The 18,145-nt window shown below is 36.9% G+C and overlaps 1 protein-coding gene across 1 annotated transcript in view; it reads right to left on the minus strand.

Annotated features, from left to right (window-relative positions):
* The window catches only part of LOC126474653 (fatty acid synthase-like), a 332,546-nt gene that overhangs the window by 82,083 nt on the left and 232,318 nt on the right, over positions 1 to 18,145 (minus strand). The window contains exons 18-20 of the mRNA XM_050102131.1: positions 6,443 to 6,622; positions 6,093 to 6,291; positions 1,066 to 1,249 (exon numbers count right to left, since the gene is read on the minus strand). Of these exons, the coding sequence (XP_049958088.1) occupies positions 1,066 to 1,249; positions 6,093 to 6,291; positions 6,443 to 6,622 (563 nt within the window). The remainder of the gene's footprint in view (positions 1 to 1,065; positions 1,250 to 6,092; positions 6,292 to 6,442; positions 6,623 to 18,145) is intronic.

Below are 18,145 nucleotides of genomic sequence, written 5' to 3' on the forward strand. Positions count from 1 at the left end.
TTAAAGTAGTAAAGGAGTTTTGCTATTTAGGGAGTAAAATAACTGATGATGGTCGAAGTAGAGAGGATATAAAATGTATACTGGCAATGGCAAGGAAATCGTTTCTGAAGAAGAGAAATTTGTTAACATCGAGTATAGATTTAAGTATCAGGAAGTCGTTTCTGAAAGTATTTGTATGGAGTGTAGCCATGTATGGAAGTGAAACATGGACGATAACTAGTTTGGACAAGAAGAGAATAGAAGCTTTCGAAATGTGGTGCTACAGAAGAATGCTGAAGATAAGGTGAGTAGATCACGTAACTAATGAGGAGGTATTGAATAGGATTGGGGAGAAGAGAAGTTTGTGGCACAACTTGACTAGAAGAAGGGATCGGTTGGTAGGACATGTTTTGAGGCATGAAGGGATCACAAATTTAGCATTGAAGGGCAGCATGGAGGGTAAAAATCGTAGAGGGAGACCAAGAGATGAATACACTAAGCAGATTCAGAAGGATGTAGGTTGCAGTAGGTACTGGGAGATGAAGAAGCTTGCACAGGATAGAGTAGCATGGAGAGCTGCATCAAACCAGTCTCAGGACTGAAGACCACAACAACAACAATATTTCAAGCACTTTTTCGTGACATGACAACTGCTTCAATGATTTTAATGACTTTCTAATACTAACACATGTCTGTGAAATAAAATTACATTCTTCACCTTGAATTAGTGTTATGTGTTTAGTAACAAGAAATTAAGGTAACTTACTTTTTCATTAACTGTCACAAAGTCAATCATACATACATTTCAGTGATTCAGCATTACAAAAAGACAAGATTAAGATGTGATGCGCATGTTAAAAAAATGAGAGTTGGCAGGATACCAACACAGGAGGCAAGAAGCAATAGGCCTAGTGCAAGACTGTGAGATAGACAGATTGTTGGAGTAAGGCAATGTGTGAAGAAGAGAGGGGCTATAGATGATGATAATGATGTTGATGATGGTGAGTGTGACAAAGTGATGGTTCAACTAAACAATTTTAGCACAAAACTGTGAACAAAATTTAAGTGAAGAATAACAAAACTCACCTGAAGGCATCTTCTGCTTGATTTCTTGAAAATACTTTCCTGGGCAGAGGTTTTACAACACCTGTCCTTAACCCTTCCTCCATCAACTTCTTCAGCTGATAAATTTCATCATCATGATGAGATCCAAAGAGTAGATCCAGACGAACTCCATGAAAAGAAATATTTTTCAGGAACACACCAAGACCTACAAAAGAGTCACTAACTTAAGAAATTAGCAACCAACTTAGTATTTATAGGCAAAATATGTGATAGAACCACATTTATACTGCTAAAAGAACTCTCTGAGTCAGTGGTTTTTAACTGTTAGCATAATTGTCTTCTGCCTTTAAGGTGCAAGATTTGATTTGTTAATTTTTTATTATGATTATAAATAAAAATCACATACTGTAGTGGCTAACTGCAAGTGATAAAAGTCAGAATGCAAAATATTATGAGTTTCATTGTGGTGGGGAAATTTTAATAGAGTTACAGGCTTATTTTAAATGTACCGAGGGTTAGTGAAGTGAAACGAAAAAGAATGTGAATATTTACATTCATGTGATTATAAGCTATAGTGTGGTTCATGAACAATAGCAGTTCATGCAGGTCAAGATATACAGTGGGATTGCAGTACTGCTAGTTCTAAGTGACAGTTGTGGTATGTGCATACTCATGTTTTGCACTTGAAGGCAGCATGTTTCCTGCAAATTATGTCTCTTGCTTGATTATGTAGAATTTGGCACTTACCACCACCATCAGGAATGACAACTGACACCAAATGAAATGAAAATTCACTCACTAACTCATTATGATCACTTTGCCTACAACATTCACAGCAGAATGCTCAGAACACTATCAAATACTCATAGGCTGTCACAGAATGCATGATGTAGGTGCACAGAACAAGCCTAAAACGGACCACCACTGTTCGTGACTCCAATGATGTAGGTGCACAGAACAAGCCTACACTGGACCACCATTGTTTGTGACTCAATCAAATTACTAGTGAATGGTGTAACACTTGCTGGTATCATTATGCATAAGAAAAAGGGTCACAGAGTGAGTTACTATGACAAATAAAGTCTTGTCATTTCCTTCCTAAAACTGAAATAGTTATACACAAAAACACTGGTTAGAAATTGAATTACTGTACACAAAAACTGGTTTTACACAAAAACTGGTTGTATACAAAAACTGGTTGTACACAAAAACATTGGCTAGGAATTGAATTAGAGGTAGGTGTTGAGGTGTCAACCAAAGAGCGGGGTGCAAAAGCGAGTTTGGGACCTTGCATCGAAACCACAGAAGAGAATAGTCGCTGCATGCCAAACCAACAAATGAGCAACATCTGCATAGTCATGCCTCCTAGAGCTTCTCTTCACCACCGCAACAGCTCGTCTACATATGGCTGAGCAGAGAAATGCTTGGCCCAGTTCACAGTCAACAATCAAGATGACAGCGTCATCTTAGAATGGTCACAAGTGTATTAAATGCCTTAGGCAGAACATTAATGTGAATATTATGTTGCTTAGTCATCAAGTGAAGGATCTTCAAAATTTGTCTGTATCATGCGATACCTTAGTATCCAGAGGCAGTTCTAAATACTCAGAACATTCTTGAGGAAATGGACTGTACAAAGTTCAGTCAATATTCATGTCTATATTGTAGTAAAGTGAAATTTTATAAATTGTAATTCCACTCAATCTCCTTCCAGAGCATACCAAAGAACCTGCTGTGCTGGTAAGTGTATTTTCATGAAGCACTGCCAAATTTCATATGAAAAGAGAGCACTTTTGTAAAATCAATGAATGGAATAAACTGGTGAGGCAAATGGATGTTATGTCTCTTTAATATGATCTCCATCATAAGGCATGAAGTGAGGTACTCAAGCTCTAGTGAAGGATATGGTTGAGTTTGACAAGGCCTGGATAAATATTACATGATAGGAAAGCACTGGTTATCAATTGATGGAATCTATGTAACAAGAAGAATAAATTAATGATGAATGGCAATGAATTTATTACTTTTGAACACATTATGGGAGAGGCAGTGATCAATGTCTTACAAATATTCAGTATTAAAAACAGTCTTGATCACGATTTATTTATCAAGGTGATCAGTTTCGACCACTACTGTGGTCATCTTCAGACCATTGAGTAGGAACCTCTTTCTGTTGGAGAATCACTACTCTAGTGATTCTCCAACAGAAAGATGTTCCTACTCAATGGTCTGAAGATGACCACAGTAGTGGTCGAAATCGGTCACCTTGATAAATAAAGCGTGATCAAGACTGTTTTTAATAGTAAATGATTTTATTGGCATCATGGGGAGGAATGGTATGGGCAATCTATTTGCAGATCATTCAACAGCATTTGTTATGCCACAGAAGTATTTGATTATGTTGAATAATTGAGGAGAAAAGTAGATTAAGTACAGACAGATGGATAATCAATCACAACAGACCATGTGATTTATATATGGAGAAAATAAAGAAAGAAAACTGTACCTGTTATAAAAATGGCAAGATGGGGCAAAAAGCTGTAAGACAAGGATGTAACTCAGTCTCACCGATGTTTAGCTTGGATGTTGGAAAGACACAAAAAGAAGTGAAAGCAAAGTTCAAAGGAATAGTGCAAGGGCAATATTTACCAGTATTAAGGTCCATTTATAATTTAGCTCTTCTGCAACTAAGAAAGGAGGAAGACTGAAATGAGCACTTAAATGAAACGGGCAGTACTTCTAAACTCAGATTAAAAAGTAAGAGAACAAAGACACAAATGACATAGAAGTATGAAAGTTAGTTGCAAAACATCAAAACTGAGGATGATACAGTAGGATAAATCAGTTAATTTTTCTATCTACAAAACAGGAAGGATGTCATAAATATAACAGTGCAAGAACAAAAACATTCCTTAAAATAATCAAGTCTGTGGTATGAAACAGTGGCTTTCAATCAGGTAAATAAATCTCTGAGACAATATACAGCACTGTGCAAAAGTAAAATATATTTGGGGAGTCAAACAGAAAAAGAGGAAGCTTGAAGTACTGGGTGATCAAAAAGTCACTATAAATTTGAAAACTTAATAAACCATGGAATAATGTAGATAGAGAGGTAAAAATTGACACGTATGCTTGAAATGACATGGGGTTTTATTAGAACAAAAAAAAAAAAAAAAACACCCCGTATTGCTAGTCGTGTGAAAGATCTCTTGCGCGCGTCGTTTGGTGATGATCGTATGCTCAGCTGCCACTATGGTCATGCTTGGCTTCCCAGGTCCCCAGACCTCAGTCCGTGCGATTATTGGCTTTGGGGTCACCTGAAGTCGCAAGTGTATTGTGATCGACCGACATCTCTAGGGATGCTGGAAGACAACATCTGACACGAATGCCTCACCATAACTCCGGACATGCTTTACAGTGCTGTTCGCAACATTATTCCTCGACTAGAGCTATTGTTGAGGAATGATAGTGGACATATTGAGCATTTCCTGTAAAGAACATCAGCTTTGCTTTGTCTTACTTTGTTATGCTAATTATTGCTATTCTGATCAGATGAACCGCCATCTGTCGGACGTTTTTTGAACATTTGTATTTTTTTGGTTCTCATAAAACCCCATGTCATTCCAAGCATGTGTGTCAATTTGTACCTCTCTATCTACATTATTCCATGATTTAGTCAGTTTTCAAATTTATACTGACTTTTTGATCACCCGGTATATCAAATCTTTTCATAATGAGGTGCACTAAAATTTAAGTGCAAATTAAGAACAAAGAAATTATATTAATGTTATGTGTTCTAAAAGACCAATGAGTAGATAATTTGGTTGTGCAGAGAAGAAAAAGAGAGAAATAATAACTGGAGCAGACAAAAACTTGAAAACTGAACAGTGACCATCAAAGACAATTTGTATGATGAAATTAGCACAGAACAGGAAAAATTGAGCACTGTATCACAGTTTCCTTAGGTATCTCATTTACGTGTGGTGTAATCCCGAAGTTTAAAATAAAATCCTGGACTTGGCAGAAACAAAAGTAATTTGATTTTCATAGATAACATATTATAACTGAGAACAATAAATGTAAAGTTGTACATTGTATCTAAGGCAAATATCCAGACCCAAAAATATATAATAATAATAATAATAAAAACAAACCATAGAATGATAACGACGTTTTCCTCAGGAACAGTTCAATTTAGTTCTTTTGTATATGTTACTTTTACAGCAGTGTTAGTAGAATTTTGGCACTACAGTTATAAAATATTTTAGTTTATAAATGAATTACTGACAATTTCTCATGAAATTAGATAGATATTTCCATGCTATTTATGCATGTATTTTCAGACAATTTTAATATATAAAAGAAGAGTCCCTAGTTCAAGATTTTTTCCTAATGTGAAATGTGAGATATGCTGTGCTGTGAGAAACAATATAACTTGAATATCATCACACATTCCTATGTAGGAGAAATGCATTATACTGTATTGTAATACAGAAGAGGGTATTAAAAATAGTGCTGTCCTGGTCACGTAAATATTTTTTTCCAGATGTGTGCAAGAGCAAGTTACATGTTAGTAATTGCAACAGGTAATCATCACAACTGAAAGCTACAACACGTCACTTGTATCTATGCTCCCAAATGATAATATTATGGTAGTTAACTATGAAAATACGGATCATTTAAAACTTGGACAAACTGATAAAGTTGTAAAATAACACAGAATTTGAAACAAGTTAAAAGCATGAAAAGATTTTTAAAAAGTAAACGTAATATTCAAGCTCCTTTGGGCACTGAAATTATTACAGACAAAGCATTAATTCATATAGAAAATCCTGGGATTGTAAATAGTCACAGTAAACAAGCATTATTTCATACACGGGTCTGTCTCCTACAAAATCAGTAGTTCATGTATAATTCAAAAACTTTAATCATGAAATTTGTTGAGTTTTGAGTATTACAATGAAACTGGTCAACACTTCCTTCTCACAGAATGTGTAAGTGTGAGATCTTATTGTGCATTTATTTTAATGAACAGACCCAAATTTTACCTAGCTGTTTGTCAGTATACAGATCATACTGTCCAATTTCTATGAAACGTCCATATTCAGCAACACATCGAACTGAGGCTTGTAGTTTATCTCCAGAAAGAGAATTGAGAACAAGGTCCACCCCTCTTCCTTGAGTTTGCTGCAGAATATGTTGTTCAAAGCTCGTATCTCTTGAATTTGCAAAGTTGCATTCCTTTAGCTGGAATTAAAAACAGAAAACAAAGTCCTAGTAGCTCAAGCATCTTTTAAGAGTTACTTCCGTTTATTGACAAAAAATAATTGATTCATCAGTGCAATAACTTTACCACTCAAGTCTTGTTTATAGGGCATAAACTGAATATTGCTCTTACCTGTGGGAATATTGAACGAAGTGTTTGTTTTTTATGGTGGTTGCTAACTGTAGTATATACAGTGCAATTCATGTGCAGTGCAATTGAGATAGCTGCTTGTCCCACACCACCACTTCCTGCATGAATCAGAACAGTCTCACCATGTTTCAATCTTCCTCTTATGATAAGAGCATAATATGCCTGAAATAATAAAAAAAATGCTGTGCATGAGTCATACATTTATAAACCAAGAGAAAATTACAAAGAAAGGTGCATATTGTAATGGTAGTTTCATAAATATTAATGTGTTTTTTATTGTTCTTGCTTTATTGCTTTGCACTATGACCTTGCTGACTGACATGAGGAAGACGTCTGTCCTATAATATTTACTGTAACTTCAAATAAAGTTCTACATTGATTGCGTTAGTAATTTTTTGCTTTGGCTACTTACTTTCTATTCTTTGAATGTGTGCATTTATTTTCTGTGAGTCAAGAAACAGATTTAAAATAAGCAGAGCAAGGAGAGAATAAATGTACAATCCATTTCTAATCTATTAATGTAATCTGGTAATTGAAATATGACCCCACACTCATTTTATGTTACCCAAGAGTCAATAATCAACATATTTTTCAATATGAACTGGAAGGATGCTCACAGTATATATGGATAAATTGTATACCTGTACCATTGTCACAGGCTGTTTCAAAAACTGAGTCCTCAAAAATATAGCCCATGTTTGTAGATTAAACATTGCTCAGCCATGGATTACATGATGAATGACCATCTGTTCTCAAACCACCACTTCATTTCTTGATTGTTTTATTGTTCCTAATGATCACTCTTATAAACCCCTGAGTATATTAATTAAACAATGGAAAACTCAGAACGGAATAATAAGAATCTTATGAAAAGGTTAGATTGTAGTGTAGGTGTTGAGTCGCAGACAGGCACAACAGAAAGACTGCTAAACAAGTATGCTTTCAGCCAAAGGGCCTTCTTCTGAAGTAGGCAACACACACACACACACACACACACACACACACACACACACACACACACACATGACAACTATCTCTGGCCTCTTTAGGTCAGACTGCCAGCAGGGAGAAGCATACTGAGTGGTAGGGGTATGGAGGCTAGGGGTATGGAGGAGGCGGGGCAGGTGGGGGAGAGATAGCATTGAGGGGTGGAGGATGGTAAAGTGCTGCTTATGGAAGCATACAGGGATGGAATGGGGAGAGGGTAGGGCATCTAGGTGCATTCAGGAGGTTAGATGGAGAAAGGGAGGGGGGAGATGAAAGGGGGGAAGGCAGGAAGGGAGTGGAAAAGGTGAGAAGTAGAAAGACTGTGGGTGGATTGGTGTTTGTGGAATAGAAGGCTGTGTAGTGCTGTAGTGGGATAAAGGAAGGGGATAGTTGGGTGAAGGATAGTGACTAACGAAGTTTGAGGAGTTATGGGAATGTAGGATGTATTGCAGGGAGAGTTTCCACATGTGAAATTGTGAAAAGGTGGTGTTGGTAGGAAGGATCCAGATGGCACAGACTCTGAAGCAGTCACTGAAGCGAAGAACATTGTGGTGGGTAGCATGCTAGCAACTGGGTGGTCCAGCTGGTTCTTGGCCACAGTTTGTTGTTGGCCATTCATGTGGACAGGCAGATTGTTGGTTGTCATGCTCATGTAGAATGCAGCACACTGGTTGTAGCTTAGTTTGCAAATCACATGACTGCTTTCACAGATAGCCCTGGCTTTGATGGGATAGATAATGTTTGTGGCTCGTCTGAGTAGGTGATGGTGGGACAATGTATGGGACAGGTCTATCATCTAGGCCTATAACAGGGATATGAGCAATGAGGCAAGGGATTGGAATAGGGGTTGAGTAGGGATGGACAAAGATATTGTGTAGGTTCAGTGGGCAGTGAAATACCACTGTGGAAGACATGGGAATGGGTAGAGGGTGGGACATTCCTCATTTTAGGGCATGATGACAAGTCGTTAAAACCCTGGCAGAGAATATGATTCAGTTGCTCCAGTCCTGGGTGATATGACTCATAACAGAAAAGTTCCTGTGTGCCCTCTGTGGCCAGACAGTGGGACTGTGGGAGGTGGTGGATGCATGGAGAAATGAAGCATGGGAGATATGTTTCTGCACACAGTTGGCAGGGTAATTTCCATCTGCAAATGCATCAGTGAGACCCTTGGTATGTGGGAGAGAGGCTGCTCATCACTACAGATGTCATGATCACAGGTGGATAGTCAGTATTTAGGGACTTCTTGGTAAGAAATGGATGGAAACTGTCAAAGTGGAGGTATTTCTTGTGGTTAGTGGATTTGATATGGACGAAGGTACTCATGTACTCATCTTTGAGGTAGAGGTCAACGTCAAGGAAAGTGATTAGTTGCATTGAGGAGGACCTGGTGAAGTGAATCGGGAAGTAGGTGTTGAGGGTTTGCATGAATATGCATAGGGTGTCATCACCCTCAATCCAGATCACAAAGACATTATCAAACTGAATCAGGTGAGGGGCTTGGGATTCTGGGTGGTTAGGAATGATTCCTCTAGATGGCCCTCGAATAGGTTTGCAGAGGATGGTGCCACGGAGGTGCCCAGTGCTGTACATTATGTCGTGTCAAGTAGTAAGACTGGATACTTTGTTAATTTATACTAGCAGTGGTACTGCTCCAATTCCGCAGTATCGACTCAGCAGGATGGGTGGTGAGAGTCTCACTTTGTTTGTATCTGATTCAGTGGCTGTTCTCAGTTGTCAATCCTAATTTATGTAAGTACTGGATGGACTATGTTTAAGGTTACATTTTCAAAGTCACATGAATCTTTGGACTTATCACTCTTTAAGATTAATGCTAGACCAAATAGCATAGTACCAGTAAGGTATCAGTTTTGGAATCTTGCAAGGCTGAAGTGAGGCTGCAGCAGCCACATGTGTTATGTGTAGAAATGTTAGTCATTTGGTTCACAATTGTTTATGATCTAGATGGGCAATAATACATGGGATGAAGCAGTTTATAAGAGTTTTTGAGTACTGAGTGCATTAGTTAGATAATTGTGTTTCTGATATTGAACTAGGTGTAATGTATGCAAAATGGTAGAAACACATGCTGCTACCACTGAAGTGCCTTATGCTCCTCTAACACAGCAAGTGTGAGTGCTAACAGAGGAAAATATTTGCCAAAAGCAGCAGCATGAAGAGCTCCTTCATAGATTGAGGATTTGGAAGCTTTTCAGGTACAGTCACAGTTTGGGCCAGGGGAAAATGAGGCAGAGTTGGGAATGGATTTTTCTCCTTTTGATTGAGCTGTAGCCACACTTATCAATCCCTTTTCATGTAAAAAAAAGCAGAATATGTGTCAATATTTATTAATGATAAGGCAACTATTGCTTTAATGAGCATTTGGTCAGCTGAAGTAATGCTTCATGTAGCTAACCTACATTTAACAGGGGAAGCAAAGGCAGATGTGTTATATCATGAGACCTTCAGTAAAGCACAGTCATTTCAGCAGTGTTTGTTGGACTATGCCAGCATAACAAAAAAACAAAATGTCGTGTGGTTTTTTCATGAGAAGCTCCACACTTTGACTTTGAAATACAGTGAATCAGTGGAAGTATTTTCAGACAGGATTCAGAAAGTCAACATGCAGACATATGTGCCTACCCAGGATGCAGAGTCCAATAAGGTGTTACTGCAGGGAGTAAAAAACAGAGCGTCACATATTTTCTTGCTGGGAATACTCATAGAAATTACACAAAGATTTCACAGTGAGAATACAAATGATTTAACAGCAGCTCTTAGAACAGGAGCACAATGAGAGGAGACAGATTTTATCACAAAACAACAGATGGATCACCATTCATTCTCTCCAGAGGTCAAATGTTACAGGTTTGGACATAAGAGCTGTACACAGAAACAGGTTAGGCAACTAGAGTGTTATTCATGTGGGAAAATGGTTCACAAGCATCAGATTTTTGGAAGAGGAAAAATAGGAAACATTTTCAATAGAGGCAGCTATTAAACTCAAACAGAAATGCTTCTACTGCTGGATAGCAGTCATGATAGACAATAACACTCCACATGTTAATGGACAGACAGAATGCTACTTAGTTTGCTTAGTGAGTGGTATGGCACAGAGGTTTCTTGTCAACATGGGGGAGCATGTGTCCATATCAGCCTGGATCTGGTGAGCAGGGGAGACTTGGTGCACCATAATATAAGTTACATGGAGTCAGCAATAACAGTGTAGAGTCATTGGTTACAACAGTACTGGATTTTACTATTGGGAAAACTAAGTTTATGGAGCAAATGAAATTTTGCCAAATGTGGGTGAAGGATATTCAGTGATTCTTGTGCTATATTTTCTTTAAGAACTGCATGCTAGGACTGATTTCGACAATGCATATATGGTTCCAGTTAGCATTGATAAATCTGACAGAGATGATGTTAGCATGTCAAAAGGTATACTGACAACCTCTCTGGAAAGATTAGAGGAAGAAGCCTTTGATAGGTTGAGTCTGGGTATAAGCCATAAGCAAATGGTCAATACAACAGCATTATGTGAGAAGGTGGGTTACTCGAAACGCACTAATCACACAGCTTGGAAGAAATAGTGACTTGTTTTGTACAAATGGGTGATTACCAGCAACTCCCTTAACTGAGCACCATATACTTAAAGGGGATAGTGCACAGATTTATAGGAAATGGTATTGCATAGTGAGATATATACAGCATTTAATGGGGGAGTGCACTGAACAGCAACTATGAGATGGGATCATAGAACTTAGTGACAGCTTCTGGAGCAAAAATGTAGTTATTGAGCCTAAAAAATCATTAGATGTAAATAAGAATTATAGGTTTTGCTGTGATTATTGGCTTCTGAATGCAGAGACTGTTGGAGATGTTTGTCTGATCTCTAGTATTATGGAGCCCTTGGGTAATTTGGATCAGTGTTGTTACTTTACTATAATGCATCTCAAAAGCAGTTATCATCAGTTACAAATAGTGCCCTAGGGGTAGGCTAAAGAAAGCATTTATGACACCATGTGAACATTATCGGTGTTAGTGGATGCCATTTGGTTTACAAAGCCACATGTGACTTTTTTGTGGTTACTGGATGGAGTTTTAAGAGGGATGAAGCCAAAGAGTTGTATGGGTTATTTAGATGATACAATAATTTTTCAAAAGAGCATGTGAGATGATTGGAGGATGCTTTTAATAGTTTGCAGTCAGCATATCTGACTCTTCTGTTGGGAGAGTTAATTTGGAGTTGGAATGGCTGCTTGGATCGGGTGCGGGGGCTCATATTGGTGTGGTTCCTGTTGATTATCTCAGTAGGTGGTACTATACCAGGCACGGCCTACATCTCAACAGGAAAGGGAAGGGGAAACTGGCTGGGGTAATAGCAGGAAATTTAAGGGGGGGAGGCACTGCCATGAATGGTAAAATACCATTGGAGCAGCACCTTTTTTAGGATAGGTAAGACAGAAAGATGTCAAGTTCTAAGAGAGGTCAGGATTGAAACAAATCTTCAGTTTAGGAAAGAAATTAAACAGCACAATTCTAGCGCATTGGATCACCAATCACAGCTATCAATTATAAATTTTCACCAATCACCAGAAATTTTATCTCCACCAAGTTGTATCTCAGTCCTAGGTAATTCCATTGATGAATTAAAGTCACCCAACCCAGTTGACATAATCTGCCTCTCTGAACACCATGTGACCACTGGTATAGGAACTAGGCCTAAGCACAATGAGAAACTCAGACAGGAGAGTACTGCAAATGTTAGAATAAGGAAAGGTTCTCATAAAAGTATAATTAAAAATAATGTAAGTATATTTCATCAAAATATTGGGAGTTTAAAGAATAAAGTAGATGAGCTTCTGGTTTGTTTAGAAGATTTAGAAGCTGAGAATGAAATAGATATACTATGCCTGTCTGAGCATCACATTGTTACTGATATGGATAAGGTAAATGTAAGTGGTTATAAGCTCTCTGCACATGTAATGAGAGAAAATATGGAGAAAGGAGGAGTTGCCATATATGTCAAAAGTTATCATTGTGCAAAAAGTATAGAAACAAAAAAGTTTTGTGTAGAGAAACATATAGAAGCATGTGCCTGTGAGCTTAAATTAAATAAAGGCACATTTATAATTGTAACTGTATATAGGTCCCCATCAGGAAATTTTCATCTATTTCTGAAAAATTTGGACTCCTTGTTGTGCTATCTGTCAGACAGGGGGAAGCAAATTATTATTTGTGGGGACTTCAATGTAGATTCTCTGAAAGAGGGTAATAGGAAAAATGACCTTGAAGTATTACTTGGTTCTTTCAATTTGACACCCGTTATTGATTTTCCTACTCGGGTGGTAAAGGATAGCAGCTCACTGATAGATAACTTCTTTATAGACCAAGATAAGTTTAACCAGATAAATGCTCAGCCTGTTGAGAATGGTCTTTCTGATCATGGTGCACAGCTGGTTACAATATATGACATAGCTCCATTCAGCAATACTAAACAGTCCTCCAAAGTAGTACGTTCAGTCAACGATTTAACAATTGCAAATTTCAGGGAAAGCCTACAGCAGTTAGACTGGGATGAGGTGTACCGTGAACCTGATGCCAATTTAAAATATAATTTATTTCATGACATTTTTGTAAATGCATTTGAAAACTGCTTCCCCAAGAAAATAGTTAAATATACTCGTAAGAAACCTTGTAACAAACCATGGCTTACTAAGGGTATACAAATATCTTGTAACCGGAAAAGGGAAATGTATCTGACAGCAAGAAAGAGTAGTGACCCAGAAACTATCAAAAATTATAAAAACTACTGTGTTATATTAAGAAAAGTTATTAAAAAATCCAGGAGTATGTGTATCATGTCTGAAATCAGCAACTCTGATAATAAAATTAAAACAATTTGGAATATTATTAAAAGAGAAACAGGTCAACCAAGAGCAGAGGAAGACAGTATTACCATCAAATTGAATGAAAACTTTACGAACAAAAAGTCAGAAGTTGAAAATATTTTTAATAATCATTTTCTAAATGTTGTGGATATAGTAGGATCCAGGTGCTCATTAGAAGATGCTAGGCTGTTAATGGAAGAGGCCACACCTATGCAATTTGATACAATTGAAATCTCACCCACTTCTCCCTCTGAAATTAGGAAAATAATAAACTTGCTTAAAAGCAAAAACTCACATGGAATTGATGGCATTTCCAGCAAAATACTAAAAGCTTGTTCTCAACAGATAAGTAAGATTCTCAGCCACCTGTGTAATAGCTCTCTGTAACAGGGCATTTTCCCTGATAGACTGAAATATGCTATTGTTATACCTTTGCATAAAAAGGGGGATAGATCTGATGTCAACAATTACCGTCCAATCTCCCTTCTAACAGCTTTATCCAAAATTTTTGAGAAAGTAATGTATTCAAGAGTAGCTTCACATATCTGTAAAAATGAAATACTAACAAAATGTCAGTTTGGTTTCCAGAAAGGTTTTTCAACAGAAAATGCCATATATGCTTTCACCAGTCAAATTTTGAATGATCTGAATAACCGAACACCTCCCATTGGGATTTTTTGTGATCTCTCAAAGGCTTTTGATTGTGTAAATCATGAAATTCTGCTAGACAAGCTCAAGTATTGTGGCATGAGTGGGACAGTGCACAAATGGTTTAATTCGTACCTAACTGGAAGAGTGCAGAAAGTTGAAATAAGTAGTTCTCGTAACATGCAAAGATCAGCACTTTCCTCAAACTGGGGAACTATCAAGAATGGGGTTCCACAAGGGTCAGTCTTGGGTCCTTTGTTGTTCTTATTATATATTAATGACATGCCATTCTATATTCATGAAGAGGCAAAGTTAGTTCTCTTTGCTGATGATACAAGTATAGTAATCACACCTGAGAAACAAGAATTAACTGATGAAATTGTCAATACTGTCTTTCAGAAAATTACTAAGTGGTTCCTTGTAAACGGACTCTCACTGAATTTTGATAAGACACAGTACATACAGTTCCGTACAGTGAATGGTATGACGCCATTAATAAATATAGACCTTAATCAGAAGCATATAGCTAAGGTAGAATATTCCAAATTTTTAGGTATGTCCATTGATGAGAGATTAAATTGGAAGAAACACATTGATGATCTGCTGAAACGTTTGAGTCCAGCTACTTATGCAATAAGGGTCATTGCAAATTTTGGTGATAAACATCTTAGTAAATTAGCTTACTACGCATATTTTCACTCATTGCTTTCATATGGCATCATATTTTGGGGTAATTCATCACCGAGGAATAAAGTATTTATTGCACAGAAGCGTGTAATCAGAATAATAGCTGGAGTCCACCCAAGATCATCCTGCAGACATTTATTTAAGGATCTAGGGATATTCACAGTAGCTTCTCAGTATATATACTCTCTTATGAAATTTGTTATTAACAACCAAACCCAATTCAAAAGTAATAGCAGTGTGCATAACTACAATACTAGGAGAAAGGACGATCTTCACTATTCAAGATTAAATCTAACTTTGGCACAGAAAGGGGTGAATTATACTGGCTCTAAAGTCTTTGGTCACTTACCAAATAATATCAAAAGTCTGACAGATAACCAACAAGTATTTAAGAAGAAATTAAAAGAATTTCTGAGTGACAACTCCTTCTACTCCATAGAGGAATTTTTAGATATAAATTAAGAAAAAAAATATTAAAAAAATAAAAAAAATAAAAAAATAAAAATAAAAAAAACAAAAAAAAGTAGTTATATTAACTTAAGTATGTTGTTAAATTAACCTAATTATGTCATGTATTGGAAAATTCGACTCGTTCCACATCATTACGAAATATCGTATTCATGATCCATGGAACTAGTATTAATCTAATCTAATCTAATCTCTAATCTGAGCACGTTCAAGTGCCATTGTGCTCAAACTCGAGTTAACTATCTGGGACACATAATTAGTGTAAATGGTATGGTGTGCAGGGACTTTCTTGTCTTACAGAATGATTCAAAATTTTCCACCTGCTATGAACAATCAAACAGATACAGCATTTTGTCAGTTTGTGTAATACTACTATGAATTCATATGAGATATTGCAAAAATAGCTGAATCTTTGAACAGGTTACTTAAAAGGGTGTAAAGTTTCAGTGGACATAATGAGTGAAAGCTAGCACTTTAGAAATTAAAGGAGGCATTGATTTTGGATTTGGTACTGATTTTTCTCAGTTGTGTCTGTATATGTGTGGATGGATATGTGTGTGTGTGCGAGTGTATACCCGTCCTTTTTTCCCCCTAAGCTAAGTCTTTCCGCTCCCGAAATTGGAATGACTCCTTACCCTCTCCTTTAAAACCCACATCCTTTCGTCTTTCCCTCTCCTTCCCTCTTTCCTGACGAAGCAACCGTTGGTTGTGAAAGCTAGAATTTTGTGTGTATATTTGTGTTTGTTTGTGTGTCTATCGACGTGCCAGAGCTTTCGTTTGGTAACTCACATCATCTTTGTTTTTAGATATATGAAAATGATGTCTTAGACAAGATTGTGATTCCTTTTATGTGATGGTTCACTAGTATTCAATTCAGTTTTAAGATGAGCAGTGTATTATGTTTGAAAATAACAATTTACTTTACATACTTCACATTCTATTATTTTATCTCTTTTAAATGACAATATCATTTACAAAGTTTTAGCACTAGTGATGGTATGCATGCACAAAAGTAATTTGTTTCCCATGTTGGGGATTCTATTGTTGTTATCTCATTTAAAGTAAGGTATTATTTACAAATCATACAAAAGCTCTGCAAGAAATTGAGGATTTCATAACCACTTTTCCAATGAGCAACCAATATTACTCAGCAGGGTAAGTGATTTTCTTTTTTTACATCATAGTACATCTTTCAACTTATATTTTTCATCAAAATTTAAAAGTGATGAACTGTAACACCTTTTAAGTATGAATGTTGTTTTCTTAAACTGTCATCAATTGCAAGTAGAAAAGAGTATTTATATCTTCCTGTATGGGTGGTATTCACTCTCAAAGGCATAGTTTACAACATACACATTTCACTGTATTTTTAGTGCATGATGTCTTCATATTCAGTTTAACTCCAGCCACCCAGGAAAGAGCAGCAGCGGCAGTTGTTTATGTTAGACACAGTGTTTAGTTTAGTTCTTTTCTCATGATCTTCTATCAATAAGTGAATATTGTCAGTGATTTTATCTATGTTGATTACTGCTTACTCTCTTTGTCAGAAAAGTTCCAAGACAGGTTTTAAAAAAAACATAAAATTGCACTTACCAAGTAATGATCCTAACTCCTATCAAAGTAGTCCCCTTGGCTATCTATGCACAGTTGCTAATGTTTCTCGAGGTCTTGGAAGCTAGCAGGGAAATTTTCAGCTGTGATGCTTGTAAGCTCATTTGTCATTGCCCGTTGGATGTTTGAGATATCTTGATGAAGCTTTCCTTTAAGTCACCTTTTCATGTGCAAAAACATGAAAAATTCACAAGTCAAGATGCCAGGCAAACATGACGGATGTGAGATGGCAATAACAGAATTTCTGATCGTTTACTTAGTAACACATAAGGCTGTATGGGGTGTTGCATTGTCATGCAATAAGAACCAGTCATGAGGATGTCACAAATCCAGGAGGCAACATTGAATTGCTTGTCACAAACAATTCAAGACTTTGACGAAAATTTTTGGTTCACTGTTTGACCTGGAAGATCATGCTCATGATGAATTAATCCTTTACTATCAAAGAACATAATAAACATTTTCTTTGTTCTTGAAGGTTGTTATTTGACTTTCTTCAAGGCTTGTGATCCAGGTTCCTGTCATTCAGCATTCATGTGAGAGTCATACTGGTAGCACCAACTTTCATCCCCAGCAATAATCTTTGACAGTAATATGGGATCACTTCTGGCTCCATCCAGTGGTTCAGCAGAAATTCTTATCTTTCCTCATTCCCTTCATCTGTTAGTATCTGAGGGATGGGCTTTGCACCAAGTTTCTTTTTCCCTAAGTCTTTGTGTAAAATCTTATGACACAAATCATGATTCAAATTAAGTTCTTCTGATATTGGATGCACAGTTATGTCTATATCTACAGGGATACTCTGTGAATCATTCTTAAGTGCCTGTCGAGGGTTCATTGAACCACCCTCACAACAATACTCTATCATTTCTCTGCTGAACTGAGTGCAGAAGAGACGAATATCTATATCTTTCTGTGCAAGCTCTGATTTTCCTTATTTTATTGTGATGATCATTTCCCCCAATGTAGGTTGGCATCAACAAAATATTTTTGCATTCAGAGGTGAAAGTTGGTTGGTGAAATTTTGTGAGAAGATCCTGCTACAATGAGAAATGCCTTTACTTTATTATGTCCACATCAAATCCTGTATCATGTCCATGACACTCTCTTCCCATTTCTCAATGTTACAAAATGTGCTGCTCTTCTTTGAAATTTTTCCATGTACTCAATCTTATCTTATCTGGTAAGGATACCACACTGCACACCACTACTCCCAAAGAGGACAGACAAGTGTAGTGTAGACATCTCTTTAGTAGATCTTTTACATGGCACTCTCTTTAGTGGATCTGTTGCATATTCTAAGTGTTCTGCTAATAAAATGCAGTCTTTAGTTTGCATTCCCCACAACATTTTCTATGTATTCTTTCCAATTTAAGTTTCATAATTGTAA

The sequence above is a fragment of the Schistocerca serialis genome, chromosome 4 (genome assembly GCF_023864345.2).
Source record: "Schistocerca serialis cubense isolate TAMUIC-IGC-003099 chromosome 4, iqSchSeri2.2, whole genome shotgun sequence".
Lineage (NCBI taxonomy): Eukaryota > Metazoa > Arthropoda > Insecta > Orthoptera > Acrididae > Schistocerca > Schistocerca serialis.